The sequence below is a fragment of the Saccopteryx bilineata genome, chromosome 3 (genome assembly GCF_036850765.1).
Source record: "Saccopteryx bilineata isolate mSacBil1 chromosome 3, mSacBil1_pri_phased_curated, whole genome shotgun sequence".
Lineage (NCBI taxonomy): Eukaryota > Metazoa > Chordata > Mammalia > Chiroptera > Emballonuridae > Saccopteryx > Saccopteryx bilineata.
This window is the reverse complement of record NC_089492.1, coordinates 86005361-86030769: the sequence shown is the minus strand read 5'-3', so window position 1 is coordinate 86030769 and position 25409 is coordinate 86005361. Positions and strand designations below refer to the sequence as shown.

Here is a 25409-nt window from a genome sequence, read left to right as displayed (position 1 = left end):
CTTTCCTCTCTGTCTCTCTCTTCCCCTCCTGCAGCCAAGGCTCCATTGGAGCAAACATGGCCCGGGCGCTGGGCATGGCTCTGTGGCCTCTGCCCCAGGCGCTAGAGTGGCTCTGGTCGCAACATGGCGACGCCCAGGATGGGCAGAGCATCGCCCCCTGGTGGGCAGAGCGTCGCCCCATGGTGGGCGTACCAGGTGGATCCCGGTCGGGCGCATGCGGGAGTCTGTCTGACTGTCTCTCCCTGTTTCCAGCTTCAGAAAAATGAAAAAAAAAAAAAAAGAATTAAAACACCCAAAAAAGTCTCAGACTAACCTGTATGCTATTTGTGTACAAAACAGACCTAAAACATCATAGCAAAGACAAAAAATGGAACTGAGGCCCTGGCCGGTTTGCTCAGTGGTAGAGCGTCGGACTGGCGTGCGGAAGTCCCGGGTTCGATTCCCGGCCAGGGCACACAGGAGAAGCGCCCATCTGCTTCTCCACCCCTCCCCCTCTCCTTCCTATCTGTCTCTCTCTTCCCCTCAAGAAGCCGAGGCTCCATTGGAGCAAAGATGGCCTGGACGCTGGGGATGGCCCCTTGGCCTCTGCCCCAGGCGCTAGAGTGGCTCTGGTCGCAACAGAGAAAGGCCCCAGAGGGGCAAAGCATCGCCCCCTGGTGGGCGTGCCAGGTGGATCCCGGTAGGGCACATGCAGGAGTCTGTCTGACTGTCTCTCCCCGTTTCCAGCTTCAGAAAAAAAAAAAAAAAAAAATGGAACTGATATTGAACCAGTGCTCTCAGGAGCAAAATAAAACTTATTGTCTAAACTTAAACAGGTTACCTGCTAAAATAAAAAACATTAACATTTTCCAGAAGATTCTAAAAAGACCCAGAATCTACATATATAACATTCACAATCTTGAGAATAAATTCCAAAATTATGCAATACACAAAAAAACCAGAAAACGTGAGCAACTCTCAAAGAAACAGATGGTAGAGAGATGTCAACCCCAACATAATCTAGATGTTGGAACTCTCATAGACTTTAAAGCAGCTATTATAACTATGGCCCATGAAATAAAAGAAAACACATTTGAAATAAAGGGAAAGGTAGGACCTATCATCAAAAAAATAGAAACCAGCCTGACCTGTGGTGGCGCAGTGGATAAAGTGTCAACCTGGAAATGCTGAGGTTGCCGGTTCAAAATCCTGGGCTTGCCTGGTCAAGGCACATATGGGAGTTGATGCTTCTTGCTCCTCCCCCTTCTCTTTCTCTTTCTCTTTCCCTTTCTCTCTCTCTCTCTCTCTCTCTCTCTCTCCCCTCTCTATAATAAATAAATAAAATCTTTAAAAAAAATAGAAACCATAAAAATGAACCAAATAAAATTTTAGAACTGTATCTCAAATAAATATTCATTGTATGGGCTCAGTGATAGAACAGAGATGACAGAGGAAAGAGTCTGAGAATGTAATGAGAAATTACCTAATCTGAATAAGAGAAAAAAAGATTGAAAACCAATCAAAAGAGCCCCAACATCCTATGGGTCAATATCTAAAGATCTAATTTAAGTGTAGTTGTAATCCCAGAATAAAAGAAAAAAAAAGACTGAACCGAAAAATATATTTGAAAAATATAATTGTGGGAAATACCCCAATTTAATGAAATACATAAATTTATAGGTTCAAGGAGCTCCATAAACTCTCAATAGGATAAACTTAAAGAAAGCACACCTAGAGCTTTCAGCTTGGTGAACACCTGGAGATTTGGGGAGGGAGAATCATTCAGAGAGCATGAGAGCTCTATGCCCCCTTCTCACATACCTTGCCTTATGCAACTCTCCCGTCTGACTATTCCTGAGTTATACTTTTATAACAAACTGGTAATCTAGTGTATAATAAAAAAAAATAATAAAGAAAACACACCTAGCCACATCTAATAACACTGTTCAAAATCGAAGATTATAAAAGGCTCTGGCTTGACCAGGCAGTGCAGTGGATAGAGTGTTGACCTGGGACGATGAGGACCCAGGTTTGAAACCCCGAGGTCACCGGCTTGAGCATGGGCTCACCAGATTGAACTCAGGCTCATCCAGCTTGAACACAGGCTCACCAGCTTGAGCACAGGGTCACCGGCTTGAGCATGGGATCATAGACATGACCCCATGGTCACTGGCTTGAGCCCAAAAGGTTGCTGGCCTGAAGCCCAAGGTCACTGGCTTGAACTCAAGGTAGCTGGCTTAAGCAAGGGGTCACTGGCTCGGCTGGAGTCCCCTGGTCAAGGCATGTATGAGAAGCAGTCAATGAACAACTAAGGTGCCCCAACCATGAGTTGATGCTTCTCATCTCTCTCCGTTCCTATCTGTCCCTCTCTCACTAGCTAAAAAAATTAAAATAAAAAAAACAATAAAAATGCACATATCAAAATTTGTAGAATGCAACTAAAGCAGTACTTAGAAGAAAATTTAAAGTTCTAAATGCTTGTATTAGAAAAGAAGATCTAAATGCTTATAGTACACTGCTCACAAAAATTAGGGGATATTTTATAGCTTCATATTCATTTTGAAATATCCCCTAATTTTTGTGAGCAGTATATTAGAAAATCAGTGACATAAGATTTCCTCTTAAGAAACCTTAAAAAGAGCAAAGTAAATAGAAGGAAAAACACAGTAAAGAGGAGAAATTCATCAATTAGAAAACAAACAATAGAGAAAATCTGGTTCTCTGAAAAGATAACAAAATTTGACAACCCTATAGCAAGACTAATCAGGAAAAAAAAAAAGATACCACAAATAACAAATGTCAGGAATAAAAGCGGGGTTGTTACCATTGGTCACAGACATTAAAATACTGAAATAAGTATTTTATGACTAGGCGGTAGCACAGTGGATAGAGCATTAGACTAGGACATAGAGGACCCAGGTTCAAAACCCCAAGGTCTCTGGCTTGAGCGCAAGGGCAAGGCTCACCCGCTTGAGCGCGGGAGTCACTGGCTTAAGCATGGGATCACAGACATGATTCCATGGTCGCTGGCTTAAACAAGGGGTCACTCACTGTGCTGGAGCCCCCAGTCAAGGCACATACAAACAACTAAGGAGTTGCAACGAAGAATTGATGCTTCTCATCTCTCTCCCTTGCTGTCTATTCCTATCTGTCCCTCTCTGTCTCAAAAAAGATTTGAACAATTTCACTCCAATAAATTGACAAACTGAGAACAAATTTCTTGAAAAAATACAACTTACGAAAATTGACACAGAAACTGAAAAATCTGAAAAGCTCTATATCTACTAATAAAATTGAATTTGTTATCAGAACCTCTCAAAAAGAAATCTCCAGGCCCAGAAGGTGCTATTGCTAAATGCCACTGCAATAAGGTTTTATAAACGGAGGTGGGGGGGGGGGGGGGTGAGGGACCATAACAATCAAAAGAAAAAAAGTAAAATTGCCCTTTCTTGCAGATTAGATGTTTGTTTACAAAGAAAACCCCAGGGAGTATACAAAACAATCACTAGAACTAAAAATAAATTCAGCAAGAGGCAGGATACAAGGTTAACACATAAAAATCAATTGTATTCTTAGAGATTAGAAACAAGCAACTAAAAAATGAGTTCATAAAAATAATACCATTACAAAACATAAAAAACACATAAGATACCTAAGAACAATTCTAACAAAAGGCATCCAAGACTTTTTACAATGAAAACAACAACACAGTGGTGGCAGAAATTAAAGATCTAAATAAATGGGGAAATACAGCATACTCATAAATCAGAAAACTCAATATTGTTAAAATGGCAGTTCTCCCCAAGTTGATCTACATATTCAGAATAATACCAATCAATACTCCAGCATGTTTCTTTTTAGATGTTGACTAGTTCTACAATATACATAAAAATGCAAAGAACCTGGAGTAGCCAAAACAATTTTTAAAAAGAACAAAGTTACCTAATTTCAAGACTTATTCTAATGCTACAGAATCAAGACAATTTAGTATTGGCAAAAAAAGAGATATATACATCAGTGGGACAGCATGAGAGGTCAGAAACACAAACACATTTGTATGTTAAACTGATTTTTGACAAAGGTGCCAAGGCAACTGATCCCGGAAAGTCTTTTCAACAACCGGATATATACAACTGAAAAGAAATTAACATTGACCCTTAAGACACACACAAAAATTAAAAGAGCCACAGACCTAAATGTAAAAGCTATTGCACTTCTAGAGGAAACTAAACAGTAGAAAGTCACTTAGGAATGGCAAAGTTTTCTTAAATACAAAAAAGCATGAAACATAAAAAGAAAAAAAAGAAAAAGTTTATAATTTTTAACGATAAATTTAAAACTTCTGCTCTTCAAAAGACAAAATCAAGCAAACAAAATGCAAACCACAGAACGGAAGGAAGTATTCAAGACACATCTATTAGACAACAGAACTGTATTCAGAATATATTTTTAAAAAAATACAATTCAGCCTGACCAGGCGGTGGCGCAGTGGATAGAGCGTCGGACTGGGATGCCTAGGAACCAGGTTCGAGACCCTGAGGTCGCCAGCTTGAGCGTGGGCTCATTTGCTTTGAGCACAGCTCACCAGCTTCTCAAGTTCACAGGCTGGAGCAAGGGGTTACTCGGTCTGCTGTAGCCCCACGGTCGGGTACATATGAGAAAGCAATCAGTGAACAACTAAAGTGCCACAACAAAGAATTGATGCTTCTCATCTCTCTCCGTTTCTATCTATCCCTCTCTCTGACTCTCTGTCTCTCAAAAAACAAAACAAAACAAAAAAACCTACAATTCAGGCCCTGTCCAATTAGCTCAGTAGCAGAGCATCAGCCCGGCGTCTGGAAGTCCCGGGTTCTATTCCCCGCCAGGGCACACAGGAGAAGTGCCCATCTGCTTCTCCACCCGTACCCTTCCCCCTCTCCTTCCTCCCTGTATCTACAAAGAACTGTTTTTAAATGGGCAAAAGATATGAACAGACACTTGACAAAAGAGAACATATGAATGGCCAGTTAGCTTATGAACAGATATTTCTACATCATCATTCATCAAGAAAATGCAAATTAAAATCACAATGACAAAGCTAAAGGAATTCATTACCACCAACCCAGTATTCCAAGAAATGTTAGATTAAATGCTCCAGACAAACGACATAGGGTGGCTAAATGAATAAAAAAAACCCAAGACCCTTATATACATATGCTAACTATAGGGGACTCACTTCCAATTCAAAGACACACACAGAGTGAAAGTAAAGGCATGGAAAAAGGTATTTCATGAAAATGGAAACAAACAAAAAACAAGCTGGGGTAGCAATACTTATAGCAGACAAAAATAGACTTTAAAACAAAGCCAATAGGTTTGCTCAGTGATAGAGAATCCCCCAGTGTGTAGATGTACTGGGTTTGATTCTCATCAGGGCACACAGGAGAAGCGACCATCTGCTTCTCCACCCTTCCCCCTTCTCTTTCTTTCTTTCTTTCTTTCTTTCTTTCTTTCTTTCTTTCTCTCTCTCTCTCTCTCTTTCTTCATTCATGGGCGCTTCTCCTGTGTGCCCTTGCCCTCTGGCTAACTGCATTATTCCTTTACTCTCAAGTCTGACTTGCTCTGGCAACCCTCTCTTCTAAACTATCACTCCCCCTCCACAAAGGCTATGTTAAACTTCAGTTTGAAAATACTGTATTGTGTTGATCCACTAGTCTATCTCCCCATTTAGACTGTTGTGTTTTTCATGTCTGTATATCTAACCTACTACACAGATGGAACAAGAGATTTAGTAAACGTTATCTGACTGAATTAATCCCTTCCAATGAGTCTCTAGTTAACAACAATCTTTTTACATTAACAAACATGGAAAAGCTTAGCACATTCAATATACAAAATAACACAACAGCCTCGCAGCCAAGTAGTTTGAAAATACAAGGATTTCTTAGCCATTTTTATTCGTCTTTCCCATGTTCATCAATGTATCCACGAGTACATACATTCCATTTTCATTATGATTTGTATTTTTTTGTTTTTTGGTTTTTTTGCAAGCTAAATTTTCTCTAGGTTTAGACCCACACTGCCAATCAGGTAGACATTGGTTACAGGTGGCTGTTTAAATTTAAGTGAATTAAAATTAAATACAATTCAAAATTCAGTTTTTCACACTAGCCACATTTCAAGCGCTCAAAAGCCATCCGTGGCTAGTAGCTACAGTACTGAATAGTGCGGATACAGAGAATTTTCATCATCACAGATTGTTCTAAAGGACAACGCTGGAAACACAATTATAAATGGACCTCAGAAAACCTCACTTACTTCTTAGCTCCCACGATCCTCGTGCTCCTCTGCTGCTCAAAGGATGTGGGTCCCGTAGTCTAGCAAACGCAAGCATATGAGTGAATGCTACAGACCTCTGAACCTTCACCACAAAAGACGAATCCCCCTGTACCCAGAAGAAATGAAGCTCTGCCGGGGCAACTACCTCAAACGGAAGGAAGCGGGGCTTTTTAGGAAGAGTGTGCCGTCCTATCTTCCTACAGAGTCAACGCAGGTGATAACACCTGAACCTTCATCTCCCCTATTCTCAAAGCCCTGTATGGATAGAGGCTCTAAAGGGAGGAAAAAGAAAGAACAATGGATATGGAAAGCACTGGAGATACAAAAGGAATAGAAAATAATGACAATAATGGCAATCTAGCGACGAACTGAGTCCAAGGAGGTGGAAGAAAGGCAGCGGAAAACGGGGGAGAGAGAGAGAGAGGCAGGTAGATTTGACCTATAAGGGTGGGGCCTACGATGGGCTCTGACAAAACCAACTCTGAGGTTGGGACAAAAGCGAGGACCGCGTGTTGCGGACTCGACAGCGCTACTTCTGAAGCTTAACGGTCAAACCGAGAAACTCACAGCGGGTACTGCGGCGAGTCTGGAAGACATCACTCCCTCTCCACGCCTAACAAATTCACCCAAGGGCTCCGGCCAGACCAACGCCACTTCCGCTCTCGTCCCCTCTCCCGGATGTGGAGTCTGCGCCGCGGAGCCCCGTTCAGAACATCTACTTCCGCCTAGTGGCTTCTGAGGGGCTGCGGCCCGCAGCCAGTCACGTGACGAGCCACCCATCGAGTCCTCTGAGGCCCCGCCCCCGGGTTGTGTGGTGGGACCCAGAGGACTGACGGGGGGTGAGCTTTAACCTGGCCTCAGGATCTCCTCCCTCTCCGTTTTTTGTTTTTTTTTTTAATTTATTATTTATTTTATTTTATTTACTTATTTTTAGAGAGGAGAGAGAGACAGAGAGGGAGAGAGAGGAGAGACAGAGAGAGAGAAGGGGGGAGGAGCAGGAAGCATCAACTCCCATATGTGCCTTGACCAGGCAAGCCCAGGGTTTCGAACTGGCGACCTCAGCATTTCCAGGTCGAAGCTTTATCCACTGCGCCACCACAGGTCAGGCTCCTCCCTCTCCGTTAATGTCCCTCCAACCTCCATTCTCCACCCAGTGCGACGAGTGGTCTTTCCAGAAGCACAAGGAAATCAATTATTGCCCTTTTATTTATCTTAGAGAATGTGCAGGTTGGGACAACCTTCCAAGCTCCCCAGGTTGAGAGGCATAAGCTGTTTCATTGCTGAGGATGCAGGAACCGGAGGCCGTGGCTGAGCAGGAAAGAAGCCAGGGAAGGGAAGCTTGGTGAAGACTTGAGCGAATAAATGAATAATGGGGTTGGGAATCTCATCTACTCGCTTACGGGCTCCGAATTTGCCCTGCTTTGGGATTTTTTGTGTGGTCCTTGGGAGACATACTTAAGTAACTTTTGAAATCTTGAAACAAACAGTGTCTGGGTCGCTCCCTAGGGGAGATGTGCTTCAGTCTCTCCTTAAGGGGGCTGTGCCGAGTTCTCTCAGAGGGTCTGTGATGGGTTTTCTCAGGTGGGCTGTACTGGCTCCACTCAGAGTGACTGTATCTGCTCCTCTCAGAATGACTATGTCTTCTCTTAGAGGGACTGCGATGGCGTCGCTCAGAGGGCCTGGACTGTCTTCTCGCAGAAAGACTGTATCCTCTCCTCCCCGAGGGTCTGCGACATCTCCGCTCAGAGGGTCTGCGACATCTCCTCTGAGAGGGACTTCCACGGCTTCCCTGAGAGAGACGGCGATGTCTCCCCTGAGAGGGACCGCGATGGCTCCTCTGAGAGGGACTGCGGTGACCCCTCTCAGAGAAAATACACGGGATTCTTTCCCCAGGGAAGCTGTGGTGGTTTCGTTTTTTATGTGTGAGTTTCTTTTTAAGGGTACCCTGTGAGGTTCTCCTCATAGTGGTACCATGTAGGATTCTTCTTTTGGCCTCAACTCTGGTTCCTGTTTTGAAGTTCTTGAACTCTGGGCTAGAGACTTCTTTTCTGTAGAAATTCTTCTCAGGTCTGCTGCCACTATCATTTTGAATGGTACCCAAAGGATGTCTGAGTGTGATGGTTTTGAAAATGTTACTTCTTGGGGAAACTGAGTGCCCAAGTGGTGGGAAAGGTCTGGTTTGGAAAGAGCTATCTCCTCGTGATTGTTCATCTGATCTGAATTGGTCTGTTTCTTCCCACAACATGCTCTCCTGTTTCCTGGTGGGGTCTGTTGGTGTGAGCTGGACAACTGGCATAGTGTCTCTTTTGACATCTCTTAGTAAGCAATATTCTGTGGCTTTTTGTTTTGGTTGGCAGTTTTTGCTTGATCGCATTTGGTCTGCCCTTGTCCTTTCCTCAGGCTTCTGCCCCCAAAATGCCATAATTCTGTGTGCTGTTTGGGATGCCTTCCTTAGTCCCTGAAAAAGCAGTTGAATAAATTTGGGTTGGGAGGATTTCTTAGGTTGTCTTTTTAAAGAGGCAGTAGTTGTGTGAAATGCTCCATTCCTTTTCCTTTTTAACTGGGCTGGTAATTCCCCAGAGGAACTCTGTATTGTGGTTCTACAGTTTGTGTATAACTTTTTGCTTTGTGTTCTAATTCTCTTGGTAATTCTTTTTGTTGGATAGTTTGAATCACAGGTGTTTTTGCTTCTCACTTTAGCCCATTTTTCATCCTGATTGCTTTCAGAGTCACTCTCTGATAAAGAGTGAACTTCAGTGAATTCACAGAGCCCAGTCTCTTCGATATCAGTCTCTCCTATTAAGTCAGGGCTGCGACATTGCTTTTGCCTAACGTGGGCTTGTACAGGAGCAGGAGATGGGGAAGGCTGAGACAGAAACTCTATTGTAGAAGTAGAACTCTTGGAAACTCCAGTATAGATTTTAGCTTTCCTTGGTGATGATGATATAGAGCTCCTTGATGTAACAGGTCTGCCTCTTCCTTGATACTTTGGGACTCGACATCTTTTTCCAGCCCGTAACCTAAAACCAAGATGCAATCTAATCTCTCCATGGCCTTCAGGAGTGCTTACAAGGTGGAGCTGTGGGTAGATAAGAAGATAAGGCCCAGAAGTGGCCTGTAATTTATGACAGCAATTAAATCCTGAACATCGGCCACACTGTAGGCAGATAGGGTATTTTAGGACCAGACCTGAAGATAGTGGTGGAGGTACATTGTGGGGTATTTGACTCCTTAACAGTTTTGCTGCTATTTTTAGCTGCAAATCCTGTAGCATCTGGAACTGTTCTGAGAAGTCAGTCTTGGCCTGAGAAAGATAAGTTGGCTTGAGGGGATGTTGGGACTCAAAAATCCTTGTTTGTGAAACATCCTGTAAATTCTCACTCTCTTCTACTGGAACAGGATCTTTCACAGTGAAAAATGTATTGAAGGCAGACTCCGGATTTCCTGGGTCAGGGAGCTGGCCCCCTGTATATGAAATGGGCAGGTGCTGAATGGCTTCCCCAGGTATATCACTGAGCTTTAAATCTGTTTTCTTTATTATCACTCTCGTTCCAGAGTATTGCTGTATTATGGAGGACATAGAACCACGTGTCCACATCCTTAAAGCCATTCTATTCTTATAACCATGGCATGAAGTATGTCTCTGAATGTAGTTTTTGACCATGGAAGCCTGGGAAATAGTACCTTGACTTGTCTCTAGCAGACTCTGGGAAAATTTCATCAATTCAGCTGGAACTCCAAATAAATTCTGAATAAGTTGATGGGTATCTGCAGTGGCTCTTTTAGTTAAAGATGTTTGAGAACAAAGCTTCCTTTCCATAGTGGTCCCCAAGACATTTCCTAGCATTAGCATATTGGAAAGATATTTTCTAGGTAGTCTCTGCTTCCAGGCATGATTCTCCCAGACATTCTGTTGTCTTCCCAGGACAGACGAGGTAAGGCCTTTTCGAGCCCCCAATACTGCCTGGAAGTTCCTAGGTGGTGATCTCCAGCTTTGTGGTGGATGTTGGAAGAGGCCCTGGAGTGAGTTCTGTAACTCTGCCACCTGCTTCATTTGAATCTTCTCCTTAGTTATGAAATCCATGCCTGGGATCTCAGAATGGGGGTTTTCTACAATGTTAGTTGTCTTGTCAGATTTTACTTCAGTATTTAACCCTGGATATAACTCCACCAGTTTCTCTTTTTGAAAACATAACTCCAGTGCACACACCTTCTCTCTTAAGTCCTGCAGCTCAGAGGAAATCAATTTTACAGAATTTGCACCACAAAGCAATTGCTCTTTGTTCATCTTCACAGAATTTACATCTTCAAGCAGTGGCTCTGGTAACACAGATTTTGTACCATTTGGCTGAGGACACAAAACAGATTGTCCAGCTTGTTGCTGTGACCCAAGATAGTTCGAAACTTGGACATCTGGAAACTTTATCCCTTGGGTTAACTTAGAAGATTTTATACCTTGCAAATATGGTTCAGGATTAAAGAAAATAGTCTTTGTGCCTTGAGACTCTAGCCTAGGGTTCAATTCAGAAGGTTTCATACCTTGTATATATGGCCCTGGATTAAACTTTATAGAGTTTATGCATTGAAGTTCTGATTCTGAATTCAACTCAGAATTCACAGGTTGCAGCTTTGGGCCAAAGTTGAACTCTGTTGTCATTATACCTTGAAATTTTGTCCCTGAAGTCAACTCAAAAGGTTTTATACCTTGCAAGAGTGGCCCAGGATGGCATCCAGTAGAATTTATACATTGTAATTTTGGCCCTGGATTCAACTCACAAGAATTTTCACACTGCATCTGTGGTCCAGGATTGCATTTCATAGGTGCTACACCTAGAAACTTTGACTCTGGAATCAAATTAGATTTCAAACCTTGCCATTGTGGTCCAGTGTTGAACACCATAGATGTCTCATTTTGAATCTCTGTCTCTGGATTCAACTCAGAAGACTTTATACCTTGAAGATCTGAAACTGAAGTTAATTCAGAAGAGTTCACACCTTGCAAATGTGGCCCAGGGTTGCAACCAGTAGAATTTACACACTGAAGTTTGGGTTCTGAAGTGAATGAGGAAGAATTCATACCTTGAAAATGTGGCCCAAGGCAAAACACATTAGATTCTGTACCTTGAAGCTCTGACCCAAGAGTCAACTCAGAAGATTCTAGACCTTGCAACTCTGGCCCAGTGTTGAATGCTATAAAATTTACACATTGAAGCTGTGGCACTGGATTAAGTTCAGAGAATTTCCCACCTTGCAATGTAAGTTTATGCTTGAATTCCAGAAATGGCTCATCTGGAAGCATCATCTTTGTGCTTAATTCAGATCTTGTCTCTTGCAGTTGTGACCCAGCATTGAACTCTGCAGCATGCATACCTTGAAGCCTTGTTCCTAGGCACAACTCAGAAGATTTCACATCTTGCATCTGTTGCTCAGGACTGAATTTAATAGATTTCATATCTTGAAGCTTTGTCCCTTCACATAATTCTGAAGACTTTATATTTTGCAAATATGGCCCAGAATTGGACACCATAAATTTTCCATTTTGAAGCTCTTGCCCTGGATTTAATGTAGATTTCTCATCTTGCCACTGCTTTCCAGCGTTGAACTCAGAATTAATCACTCTGTGAAACTTTGATTCCAAGGACAACTCAGAGGGTTTTGTAACCTGAAATTTTGAGCCATCATTGACCACTGTAGAGTTCATTATTTGAAGCTGTATGGACTCAGAAGCTTCCACACCTTGTAAGTTTGCCTCAGGGTTGAATTCCATAGATTTCACACCTTGGATATGTGTGCCTTGTGTCAACATAGACAATTTTCTACCATGTGGGGCTGAGTTAAAACCCAAAGATTTAACATCTTGTACCTTTGTGCCTATAATCGATTCAAAAGATTTCATATCTTGCCACATTGGCCTGGTGATGAAATCCACAGATTCTTCACTTTGAAGCTGTGTCTTTGGTATTAACTCAGATGTCACAACTTGTAAATGTGAAACAGGTTTTAACTCGGCAGATTTTAAATCATCAAGGCTCCACTCTAATGTCAAATCAGGTTTCTCATCTTGTCTCTGTGGTCCAGAGTTGAACTCCACAGATTGCTCACCTTGCCACTTCTTCCTCTGGGTTAAATCAGATTTTCCACCTTGTAACTTTGGACCATGGTTGCACCTTAAGGAGTTTACATTTTGAAGCTTTGTCCCTGGGATCACTTCAGAAGATTTTAAACCTTGAAAGTATGGTCTAGAATTGAACCCCATAGATTTTACATCTTGAAGCTTTATACCCATGATCAAGTCAGAACATTTTATGTCTTGTAACCATGAACCTGAATCTAACTCTACAGATTTCACACCTGGAAACTTCCTCTCCAGAGTCAAATCAGATTTCTCACTGTGTAACTTTGGACTAGGTTCCAGTTGTACACATTTTACATCTTGAAGCTTGTCATTTGGGATTACTTCAGAAGATTCCATACCCTGCAAATGTGGTCCAGACATGAAATTCATAGGTTTTACATCTTGAAGCTTTATACCCATGATTAATCTAGAAGATTTTATATCTTGCAACTGTGGCCCTGACTTGTATTCTGCTGATTTCACTTTTTCAAGCTTTGTCCCCTGTTTCAGCTCAGAAGATTTCACATCTTGCAACTGGGGACCAGGGCTGAGTTTTTTATGTTTTACATCATGAAGCTTTGTCTTTGAGGTCCCTTCAGAAGATTTCATACCTTGTAACAATGACCCAGAGTTGAAATCTATAGATGTAACACCTTGAATCTTTGTCCCTACGGTCAATTTAGAAAATGTTGTATCTTGCATCTGTGAGCTGGGATTTAACTCAGTAAATTTCATCTCTTGGGACGTTATCTCAGGTGGCAATTTAGGAGATTTTAGACCTTGCCACTGTGATCCAGAGTTGAAATCCTCAGATTTCACACCTTGAAGCTTTGTATGAAGAGTCAACTCAGATGACTTTATACTATTCAAGTGTCGTGGAGAGCTAAACTCTCTAGTTTTATCACTTTGTAACTGTGACCCTTGGCTTAATACCCCAAATTTCACCTCTGGAAGCTGTGGTTCTTGTGTAAGCACTAGAGACTTTACACCTTGAACCTGTGTTTCTGGGGATGACTGGAAGTGTTTCACTTCTTGAAGACTTAGTCCTGGGGTCAATTTAGGAGATTTCTCATCATGCAATTGAAGCCTAGATTTACACATCATAGATTTTATATCACAGGGCTTTGACCCCAAAATTAGGTCACATGAGTTCATACTTCTAAACTGTGGACAAGTTTTCAGATCAAAACCTTGAGGCAGATGTTCCTGAAGCGACGCCAAAGATTGTCCACCTTGAAGCTCTGGCTTTGGAGTCAGTGTAGATGACTTCATATCTCTTAACTGAACTGATGGTTTCAACTCTGCTGGTTTGACACATTGAGATTGTGACCCAAGATTTAGCATAGATTTAATACATTGAAACTCTAGTACAGGGATGCCCTGAACAAATTTCATACTTCCAGGCTGTGGCCCTTGGTTTAACTCTACACACTTCATACCCTGTAAATGTGGCTCTGATGACGCCAAAAACTTTCCTTTTTGCAGTTGTCTTGGGGACAACTCAGGGGTTTTCACACTCTGTAACTGTGGCCCACAACTGAACTCCATGTACATTGCACCTTGAGTTTTTGGCCTTAGATTCAATTTAGATGACTTCATATCTCTTGTATCTCTTGACTGCATTAAAGATTTCAACTCTGTAAATTTGACACCTGGATACTGTGACCCAAGATTTAACCCTATAGATTTCACACCTTGGAACTCAGGTCCTGGTATCCACTGAATAGATCTCATACTTCCAGGCTGTGGCTCTTGTTTTGAATCAACAGTTTGCACCCCTTGAAGCTCTGGTTCTGAAGTTGACACCAAAGGTTTTACTTGGTGTAACTGTGGCTCTGGGGTCAATTTGGGAGATTTTATGCTTTGTAACTGTGGTTCAAATTTAGACTCTTTAGATTTTACACCTTGAATATTTGATTCTGGAGTCAATTCAAATGATTTTGCGTCTTTCAACTGTAACTCAAAGTTGAGGTCTACTAATTTTTCATCTTTAAAGTTTAGCTCTGGAATTAACTCCAAAGGCATCCCATCTTCTGATTTAGACCCTCTCTTCAATTGCTCTGGATTCACACATTGCTGCTCTGGAGAGATTATAGGTATCTCACCATCCTGTTCTGGGCCAGGAGTTAAATTTACAAGTGCCATCCTTGAAGACTGTTGCCTTGGAGCTGAATCCACAGATTTTACTCCCTGAAGCTTTTGTATTCTGGTTACATTCACAGGTTTTACTACCTGCTTCTTTAGCCTTGGGGTCAACTTCACAGATTTTATACATTGCAGTGGATCTGGAGTCTCCTTGGGCTTTAAACTTTCAAGTTTTAAACATGGGGTAATCTCTTCAATTTTCATGTCTTGCATTTGTGGCTCTGAAGTCAGTTGCTTAGGTTTCATACCTTGCAGTTGAGACCCTTGGAGCAAAGGCCCTGGAGTCAACTTCATAGATCTTACTCCTTGCTTCTTTGACTCTGGAGTCAACTCAAAAAATTTCACACATTGTAATTGTGGCCCTGATTTTAACACTGAAGATTTCACATCTTGAGGTTGAGTTCCTGATGTCAGATCACAAAATTCAACATCTTGTAGCCATGACTCTGGGCTAAGCTCCACCTGTTTCATAACTTGATGCCCTGGATACATCTTTGCTGATTTAGAATCTTCAAGAGCTAACTCTGGAGTCATCTTGGAATTCACACCATGAAACAATGATCCTGGGGTTTGCTCTCCAAATTTGACACCTTGAAGCTTTGGCCCTGAAGTCAATTCAGAAAATTTGATATCTTGCTGCCTTGGCCTTAGTTTGAGTTCTTCAGATTTCTCACATTGAAATTGTATTTCTGAGTTCAATTTCACAGATTTCATGTTGTGAAATTGTGACCCTTCAACAGATTTCATACTTTCAACTTGGCTTAACTGTGAAGGTGACTTTGCAACAAACCCTGTAGACTTTATATCTTGAATCTGAATTTCTTTTATAAACTGCACATGGTTGGAACCTTGATGCTTTAGTTCTGGGGTCAAGTCAGAAAATGTAGCATCTTTCAAGCATAGTCCTGAGTTTAGTTCCACAAAGTTCATACATTGTGGTTGTGGTCCAGAAGTAGACTCTACAGATACAACACTTTGAGGCTTTGGCTGTAAGATAAAATCTGATAATTTGATTTCTTGCATTGGGGAAACTGGAGTCAATTCATCAGATTTCACATCATGGTGTGGGGGCCCTGAGATTAAATCTACAGATTTTTCTCCTTGAAAACGTGGCCCTGGACATAACTTTGAAAATCTGACACTTTGTGACTGTGGCCCTACAGTCAAGTCCTCTGATGGCATACTTTGTAGCACTGCATCTTGTGTCAGGTTCTCAGGTTCTACTGCTTTAGTAGTAGTTGACTGTTGGATTAAATTAACATATTTCACATCCTGTAATTGTGGCTCTGGACCTAACTGCCTGGACTTGACTTTCTTGGGCTGTGGTCTTGGTACAGTAATAAACTCTTTAGATCCTACCACTAATGGAGCTGGATCAAGTTTTATACTCTGGGGTTGTTGTTCTGAGGTCAACGGCACAGATTTCACACTTTGAAATTGTGGTCCTGAGATCAACTCCTCATAGCTTATTACTTCAGAATATGGTCCTGGATTCAGAATAAACTTAATACTTTGAGAGTCTGGAATCAACACCTCTGATTTCCTGCCTTGCATCTCTGATCCTGGTACCAACTTCAGAGATTCTTGTATTGTATGTTGTGACATTGGAATATTCCCCATGGTTTTTACACTTTGAAGCTTTGTCTCAGGAGTACCTTGAAATGACATTAAGTTCATCTGCCTAGATTTTGAAGCATGGCCCCATGGCCCTGGGGTATTTCCTAAAGATGATTGTGTCAACCCCACAGATTCTTCCTTGTGGTGACAAATGTCAGAGGTCAACTTTGCTTCTGTTTCTTGATATCCTAGCTCTGAAATCATCCCTAAAGATTCTGAAGCTTGATGCCAGGGTGTCAATCTTTCAGGTTCTGTGGCTTGATGATTTGGTTTGGAGACCAGCCCTACAGATTTTACTGCTGGAATGTGTATCCCTGGGATCAGTTTCTCATATTTCAAACCTTCTACCTGTGTCTCAGGAATCAACTTTGTACATTCTACCATTTGAGGAGTTTTCACATTTTTAAGCAATAGTACTTGGGTTATCTCCTCAGATATTATATCTTGTAAACATGTCATTGGGGCCAACTCCACAGATTTCATATCTTCCTGTTGTGGTCTTGGGGTCAACTCTGGTGGTAGGGTCAAATGAACATATTTCATATCTTGTAACTGTGAGCTGGAGGTCAAATTTATAGATTTCCTACTTTGCAACTGTGGTATTGGGGCTAACTTAGCAGGTTTTTCACTTTGCTGTTGCAGTCCTAGGGTCAATTGGATAGATTTCTCACCATGAAGCTGAGATCCTGGGTAGGACTGCACAGATTTCCCACTTTGCAGCTGTGGTATGGGGGTCAACTCATCATATTTTACACTTTGTTGTTGAAGTTCTGTGGCCAATTCTGTAGAGTTCACAGTTGGGATCTGTTGTCCATATTTTATTGTTTGTGAGATTGAACCTGTGTTTGTATCTACAGATTTTATACTTTGAAAACCTGGTCCCATGGTCTGTTTCTCAGATTTTATATTTGGCCACCCTGGAGATAACTTCACAGAATCTGTAACTCTAAGTTGTGACATTGGCTTTGCCTCCATAGTTTTCACACCTGGAAACAGTGATGTTATAGTCATTACTGAAGATTTTGTAACTTGATGCAATGGTTTTTCATTCATTCTCATAGATTCTGTACCTTGACCCAGTGACTTTGGGACTGTCCCTAAAGATTCCATTTTTTGATGATGTGACTGTGTCAACTCAACAGATTTCTTCATTTGTAGCCATGTGTCAGAGGTCAATCCCATAGTTTCTTTAACTTGATGGCTTTGCCTTGGGCTCATCTCTGAATATTCCAGGATTTGATGACATGGGGTCAGCCTCAAAGATTCCATGTCTTGAGGTGGCACTGAAGTTAATGCCATAGATTCTGTGCCTTGATGATATGGTTGTGGAGTCATCCTCACAGAGTCTACCACTTGAATCCATGGCCCAGGAGCCAACTCTAGAGATTCCTTGACTTGAGATATTGGTCTTGGGGTCAGATCATGAGTTTCTACAATTTGTGACTGTGGTTCTGTTATCATTCCCATGGCTGACTCCAGTGCTATTGGGGTTAACTTTAGAGAATGTATGGATTGATGTGATGGCATCACTACTGATTCCATGACTTTAGGAGGTGGATTTGGAGGTACACCCACAGACTCTCTAATTCCAGATGGGTCAATAGTAGTAGGAGAACTGGAAGACGTCATATCATCTGGTTGAGTTGCCATTGGGGTCAAATTTGAAATAGGAGTCTGTGAACCCCCAGATTTTGTACCATCTGCCCGTGTTGGCGGACTTATTCCCATGAGATCCATAGTTTGTAATAGTTCCACTGAAGTTACTTTTATTATATCCATGACTTGATGCAATGGCCTGAGCATCACTTCCACTGATTTTGTGTTTTGACATATTGGGCCTGGAATAATTTTTAGTGATTCTGTGTCTTGAATTTGTGGCTTTGAAGTTATACTCATTGATTTAATAACTTTTTGCTGAGGCCCTGGCATCATTTTCACAGTTTCCATTTTTGTATGCTGTAGCCTTGGACTTATCTTTCCTGATTGTATGACTTGATGGTCCAACAATGTATTCTTTTTCACTGACTCTTTGACTTGATATTCTGGTGTTGGGATCATTCCTACTGATTCTATGATGTGTGGGTGTGATTTTTTAATCATCCCCATTGAATCCATGACTTGAAGCAATGCTTCAGGAGTTATCTTCATATGATTTGTGACTTGACTGAGTGGTCTTGAGGTCATCTTTTCTGATTCTTCAACTTGATGCTGAGGCCTTGGGGTTACCTCCATTGATTCAATGACCTGATATGCTGATTTTGAGCTTATACTCACTGTTTCCATTGATTTCACAGCTTCATTTGGCTGTGGAAACAAACCCACAGAGTCTATCACTTCTGAATGTGATTCTGGGCTCATCCCCCTTGAGCCCATGACTTGAAGTAATGCCAGTGGAGTTACCATTATGCTATCAGTGACTTGATATGGTGGCCTTGGAGTCAATTCTGCAGTCAGTTGGGTCTCATGCTGCTGTATACTTTTTTCTGGAAGATCTATTACCCTCTGCTCTATACTAAGCTCTAGCACATGTTTTGGGTCCTTCTGCAGTAAAGTGGGTTCCTTTTGAATTGTGTCAACTTCTAAACTTTTGGGAGGTAGAGTGTCCATTGATGTAACTAAAAGCTCAGGTCTAAGGATTTGGGGGCCATCCCCAGGTTGTGACTGCTTATCTGGAATAAGTGAGTGTGAACTTTTTGTTTCCATTCTATTTAATCCAGATTCTACTCCACTGTTTACATGGAGCTGAAATATTGGAAGGTTTGGGGATTTATTGTTGATATTTTGCTCAATTCTTTGATGAATGGGCATAGATAGCTGGATTTGGGGTTTCTCTGGTTCAGGGATGCTTTCTTGCACCTCAGTTAAATAATTCTGCATTGCCTGTGATTCCCTCACAGGCAGAGGTACTGTTTGCTTCTGCAAAGTACAAACCTTCCAAGCCATATGTTCCTCTAACTCCCCCTTAGCTGAAGGAGAGAGCTGGATTTGAGCCCACCCTGAGAATGGTCTCTCCTTGAAAATAGAATTTGGCTGATGATCTGATTTCAAATGATTTTTTCTCCTCTCATCTTTTGTTTTCATCTGTTTGCAGAAGTCTGGGTATTCAAAAATAGAGTTGATGAAAGAGCTTTGAGGTCTTAAGGGTGTAAGAGCTGCCAAATTCTGAAGCAGTTTTGATTTCTCAAACTCCGAGAGCTGAAAAGGAGGCAAGGATGTGCCTTGGTTCTTGAACACAAATGTTTGCTTTTCTGGTAAAGAAGGTAGACTATGGTTCTGGAATTGCCAGGTTGTTTCTTCAGAAAAGACAGAAAAGTGAGACAAACTGGAATTGTTGCATGGTGATCCAGAGGAGGTGCTGTAGATAGTAGAGTCCTGAGTCACAAGATCAGAGGAGGTGGAGGAAGAAATCATATCCTGTGGTTCAGGCAAGTATGATTCTATAAGAGCTGATCTAAGAAGTAAAGAGAAAAGTTTTGTTTTGCTTTGAAATAGAAAAAGGGAAAAATAATGACAATTTCAAATGCAAAATATTTTGGACTGAGGGAGAACAACAAAAACAACAAAAGGTTGCTTTCCCCAAAATCGATTACTTATAGAAAGAATTCTTTCACAAGGACAAAGGGAGGAATTTGTGACATTCCAATCAGAAATGATCAACAGACAAGTGGTTTTTAAGCTTCCTTTGAACCCAGAACTTTTCCCCATTGCCAAAACTAACTCACTCACTCACTCTCTTTTCCCACTCCCTCCCTTCTTCCTTATCTCACTTTCTCTCTCCTACACCCTCTTCTCTTCTCCCTCTTAAAAGCACTACCATCTTCAATCCCCACTCAGAAACTATATTCCCTGACCTTGCACTTTCCAGATGTTGTAAGATATGTTGAAGATATAATAGACATTCCTGGGTCCATCCTTCAGGGAGTTCTGTAAAGCTGGATGAAAAAGAGTATGTCAGTGTAATTGAAGTAATATTAAAAGTACTGATAAGGGCCCTGGCCGTTTGGCTCAGTGATAGAGCGTCGGCCTGGCGTGCAGGGGTCCCGGGTTCGATTCCCGGCCAGGGCACACAGGAGAGGCACCCATCTGCTTCTCCACCCCTCCCCCTCTTCTTCCTCTCTGTCTCTCTCTTCCCCTCCTGCAGCCAAGGCTCCACTGGAGCAAAGATGGCCCGGGCGCTGGGGATGGCTCCTTGGCCTCTGCCCCAGGCGCTAGAGTGGCTCTGGTCATGACAGAGCGATGACCCGGAGGGGCAGAGCATCGCCCCCTGGTGGGCAGAGCGTCGCCCCCTGGTGGGCGTGCCGGGTGGATCCTGGTCGGGCGCATGCGGGAGTCTGACTGTCTCTCCCCGTTTCCAGCTTCAGAAAAATACATACACACACACACAAAAGTACTGATAAGGAAACCAATAAGAAGAGACACATAACTTAGAAAGGAGACAGCTGTGATAGTGTGGGAAGTAAAGCAGAGTTCCAGATAGACACAGTGAAGGTGGATTTTACTCACCATGTCAGGTTAGTTTTAATGCAACCCATTGTGAGATTTTCTTCCCACTGTTGACCTGGGAGTAGAGGTAAAGAATCTATTAGTATTATGACTATTGATATCACCTAGTCCAAGCCCCTTATTTTACAAATAAGGAAACAAAGATGAAGTCATGCCCAAGATCATAAAGCTAATTAGTGGTAGAACTTAGTTTTAATCTAAGTCTCAAGTTTATTTTTTAAACTATCCAATGCTGCCTTTACCATGTAGTATAGATGTAAGCAATTGGAAAAAGCAGGAATCATGGTAGTAGGGAGTTGGCGTGTGGGAAACAGAGGTCATAATACACATCTCTTCCTCCAAAGGAGTCCATCCAGTATCTATGGTAGGGATAAAAGGTACTGGATAAAAGTTTCCACACCAAACTCTTGGAAATTACCCCTTCTCCATTGTCCATTTTCACCAAGTTTCTTTCCTGATACCTTGAGCTTTACACAAAATGAAAGGAGGAATGGAAGCATGGAAAGAATAAGCACACTTCTTTCATTAACCAAATCTTTTTCAACCTCCTGCTCTCCACCAGCTCTTAAAGGCTAAAGTCTTCAAGCATTCCACACTCAGTTGTCACTAGCCTTGAGCTGAAACATGAAGTATAGGATCTTTCTGACCTGTGAATTTCTGGATCTTCTTTGATCTATGCTGCTTTGAAGTCTAAAGAGGCACAAAAAGAATAAAAAATCAGGTAATTTCTAGGTTAGAGAATTTATTGACAGTGCATTTTATTTTATAGACATAAATATTGATATGATTGCCATCCATAACCACAACAATAGTTACCACCTCACTTATTTATCCATGAATCATTTATTGAGTACTTACTAAGTTCTTGGTATTGTGTGGGGTGCCAAGACTACAAAGATAAATATGATCTCTGTATTCTAGGAACTTACACTAGTAGGGAAAAGAGATCTCTAAACAGGTAAATTGCAATATGGTGCGGTAAATGAATAGAAATATAAGTGCTAGGGAATACAGAGGATAGTCATTAACTGCTATCAGTTAATAGGAGAGAAGAGAAGAATTACTTAAGAAATTGCCATTTGTATTGAAATTTGGAAAATCAGCAGAAGGTTACTCTGATCAGAGCAATTTTGTAAGAAAAAGAAATAAAAGGCATCCAATTAGAAAGGAAAAAGTAAAACTATCTCTATTCACAGATGACAATCTGATTTACAGAAAATCCTAATGAATACACACAAACTGTTAGAGTTATAAATGAATTTAGTGAAGTTACAGAATACAATATCAACAGGATACAAAATCAGTTTTATTTCAATACAGGAGCAGTGAACAATCTGAAAATTGTAGTATTTACCTAAAATCACATCATATATTATGGAAAATGGGACAAAATGATTTTTAAATTCCTAAGGGGCAAAGAAAACTAGATAGAAGGTGACAGAGGACAATCTGACTTTGGGTGATGGGTATGCAACATAATTAAATGACAAGATAACCTGGACATGTTTTCTTTGAATATATGTACCCTGATTTATTGATGTCACCCCGTTAAAATTAATAAAACTTTATTTATAAAAAAAAATATTCCTAAGGGGGCCTGACCAGGCAGTGGCGCAGTGGATAGAGCGTCAGACTGGGATGCGAAAGACCCAGGTTCAAGACCCCGAGGTCGCCAGCTTGAGCACGGGCTCATCTGGTTTGAGCAAAAGCTCACCAGCTTGAGCCCAAGGTTGCTGGCTCGAGCAAGGGGTTACTCGGTCTGCTGAAGGCCCGAGGTCAAGGCACATATGAGAAAGCAATCAATGAGCAACTAAAGTGTTGCAACACACAAAGAAAAACTAATGATTGATGCTTCTTATCTGTCTGTCTGTCTGTCCCTGTCTATCCTTCTCTCTGACTCTCTCTCTCTGTCTCTGTAAAAAAAAAATAAAAAAAAAAAAATTCCTAAGCGGGTTGACAAATTATGACATGAAAGAATTTTTAGCCTGACTAGCCAGTGGTGCAAAGGATAGAGTGTTGGACTGGGATGCAGAGGACCCAGGTTCAAAACCCCAAGGTTGCCAGCTTGAGGATGGGTTCACCAGTTTGAGCACGGGATTGCTACCTTAAGCATGGGATCATAGACATGACCCCATGGTCGCTGGCTTGAGCCAAAAGGTCGCTGGTTTGAAGCCCAAGGCTGCTGGCCTGAGCAAAGGATCACTCGCTTTGCTGTAGCTCCCCAGTCAAAGCACATGTGATAATCAATGAACAACTAAGATGTCACAATGAAGAACTGATGCTTCTCAACTCTCTTCTTCCTGTCTGTCTCTCTCTCTCTCTGTCTCTCTCACTAAAAAAAAAAAAAGAGGCCCTGACCGGTTGGCTCAGTGGTAGAGTGTCGGCCTGGCGTGCAGGAGTCTCCCAGGTTCGATTCCCGGCCAGGGCACACAGGAGAAGTGCCCATTTACTTCTCCACCCCTCCCCCTCTCCTTCCTCTCTGTCTCTCTCTTCCCCTCCCGCAGCCGAGGCTCCATTGGAGCAAAGATGTCCCGGGCGCTAAGGATGGCTCCATGGCCTCTGCCTCAGGCACTAGAATGGCTCTGGTCACAACAGAGCGATGCCCCAGATGGGCAGATCATCGCCCCCTGGTGGGCGTGCCGGGTGGATCCTGGCACGGGTGCATGCGGGAGTCTGACTGACTGCCTTCCTGTTTCCAGCTTCGGAAAAATGCAAAAAAAAAAAAAAAAAAAATCATATAAAAAAAAGAAAAGAAAAGAAGTTTGAGACTCCGAAAAGGTTGGGAAATGCTGATGTGAGCATTGGAATGCTGAGAGATTTTGTTTGATTGTTTAGTTACTTTTAGCAGAATGACACAATCGGTTTAGGGAGATTTTGTGTGTATTATGTTTTTGTTATGCTCCAGGCTGGAAAAAGTTCGTATTTTCAAGGCTCACTCAACAGTAGGAGCATCACCTGAGAGCTTGTTAGAAATGCAGACTTTCAGTTACTACCCCACACCTAAATCAGAATGTGCTCTTTAGAAAGACATCTAGGTGATTCATATGCACATTAAAGTTTTTACATGTGTATTTTATTTTATTTAAGAGACAGAGAGAGGGACAGACAGACAGGAAGGGAGAAGGATGAGAAGCATCAGTCTTTGTTGCAGCACCTCAGTTGTTCATTGATTGCTTTCTCATCTGTGCCTTGACCAGGAGCTACAGCAGAGTAAGTGACCACTTGCTCAAGCCACCGACCATGAGGTCATGTCTATGATCCCATGCTCAAGCCAGGGACCCTGTGCTCAAGCTGGATGAACCCATGCTCAAGCCAGCCACCTCAGGGTTTTGAGCCTGGGTCCTTGGTGTCCCAGTCCAATGCTCTATCCCCTGCGCCACCACTTGGTCAGGCATGAGAAGCACAGCTCTAAGGCACAGATCTAAGCACATTTTTACCTGGCTTTAAAATTTGTGATGCCTTTCAGTTGCATACAGAATATTTATACTACAAAGTAGTCAGTCTGGCATTTGAAGACTTCTACAATGTGACCTCTATCAATTTTCCAACCTTTTCTCTCACTGAGTTCCCTATACTTCTACACTCTATTCAGATAGGTGTCTTCACCTCTCCTTGAACATCTCCAGCACTCTCTGATTCCCATACTTTTTCCCAATATATTCCTTCTGTCTGAAGAATCTTCCACCACTCTCCTCCACCCACTCTATCCACCTTCAAAATCCTGCCCTTTCTCTGACGTGCAACACAAATTGAGCTCTCTCAGAAACATAGGTCACCCTAGTTCAAAATATTTTTTGTTTCCTCTCTCTTTAGCAATATTTATAATTCTATTAAATTTTATCAATTCCTCTTTCCTTGAGTCATGTATATATTTGTGCTATCTCCCCATCTTCATTTCAAGCTCCTAGAAGGTAGGGATAGTATTTTATTCTTCTTCAATGTCTAGTATCCCATCATATCCTGTCGTATAATAGGTGCTCAAGGTTTGATGAAATGAATTGAAGGGAAAAGGATTGTGAATGATAAAGAGGACATCCAAAAGCACTATCTCAGCTTCCCTCTTCCCCCCATCCAATTTCCCCATGGCCCAAAATGTAGGAATTTCTATGGATTCAGGAGCAGGGGCAGGGAGCAATGAGTTTCAAGACTGTTGTCGCACTACATACCTTGGAGTCTGTCTCTGCTGCCAACTGCTCCCTGTTATGTTTCCCAGAAAACAGCACCCAAAGCCCCCAAACAAGGAGACCAAATAATAGTAGAAGGCTGACATGTGATGGCAATGGGAAGGCCCCCCATATCAGGGCCATTACTCAACCCCATGCCCCTCTCAATCTAACAGTTTTCTCTCTCAAGGCTGTGACTCCATATGACATCACAATGGGCATTTCAAGGTAAGCCTGACGGGGTTCAGCCACTGTGCATGTTGTTTGAGTCTCTTTTCTGAGCCATGCCCATCTGCTGCTCCTTCCAGCAGCTGCCCTGGTCTTTGCTCTGACAACCAAAGCTTTTACACTCTTCTAGGTCTAGGCTGAAAAACTTGTCATAGTGCAGAGAGTCTGAATTCAAGGTTTCAAAGAAGCAGAACTCCCAAGTGGCCTGTCCTGCCCTATAAGCATCTTCTCTGGATCCAGTTATTCCGTAGAGGTCAAGATATGTTCCAAATCACAAATTACAATGGGTCAAGTACATTTAAGGAAGCTAGGATATTTTAGGGAGGTGCTCTCAGAAAATA

At 42.0% G+C, this 25409-nt stretch overlaps 2 protein-coding genes across 6 annotated transcripts in view; both read right to left on the bottom strand.

Moving 5' to 3' along the window:
- The window catches only part of ZNF512 (zinc finger protein 512), a 31656-nt gene extending 24636 nt beyond the window's left edge, over positions 1 to 7020 (bottom strand). For 3 of the 5 annotated variants that reach the window (XM_066266777.1, XM_066266780.1, XM_066266779.1), the window contains exons 1-2: positions 6865 to 7020; positions 6277 to 6335 (exon numbers count right to left, since the gene is read on the bottom strand). In XM_066266777.1, the coding sequence (XP_066122874.1) occupies positions 6277 to 6335; positions 6865 to 6894 (89 nt within the window). In that variant the 5' untranslated portion in view covers positions 6895 to 7020. The remainder of the gene's footprint in view (positions 1 to 6276; positions 6336 to 6864) is intronic. The other 2 variants (XM_066266781.1, XM_066266782.1) reach the window with 2 other exon arrangements.
- A 673-nt stretch (positions 7021 to 7693) lies between these two features.
- Positions 7694 to 24984, bottom strand: SPATA31H1 (SPATA31 subfamily H member 1). The gene is made up of 7 exons (XM_066266440.1): positions 24844 to 24984; positions 21289 to 21367; positions 20678 to 20732; positions 20026 to 20106; positions 17856 to 19625; positions 13038 to 16745; positions 7694 to 12959 (listed from the first exon to the last, which is right to left on the bottom strand). The coding sequence occupies exons 1-7, from the start codon at positions 24982 to 24984 to the stop codon at positions 7694 to 7696; spliced, it is 11100 nt and encodes a 3699-aa protein (XP_066122537.1).
- Between the last annotated feature and the right edge of the window lie 425 nt (positions 24985 to 25409).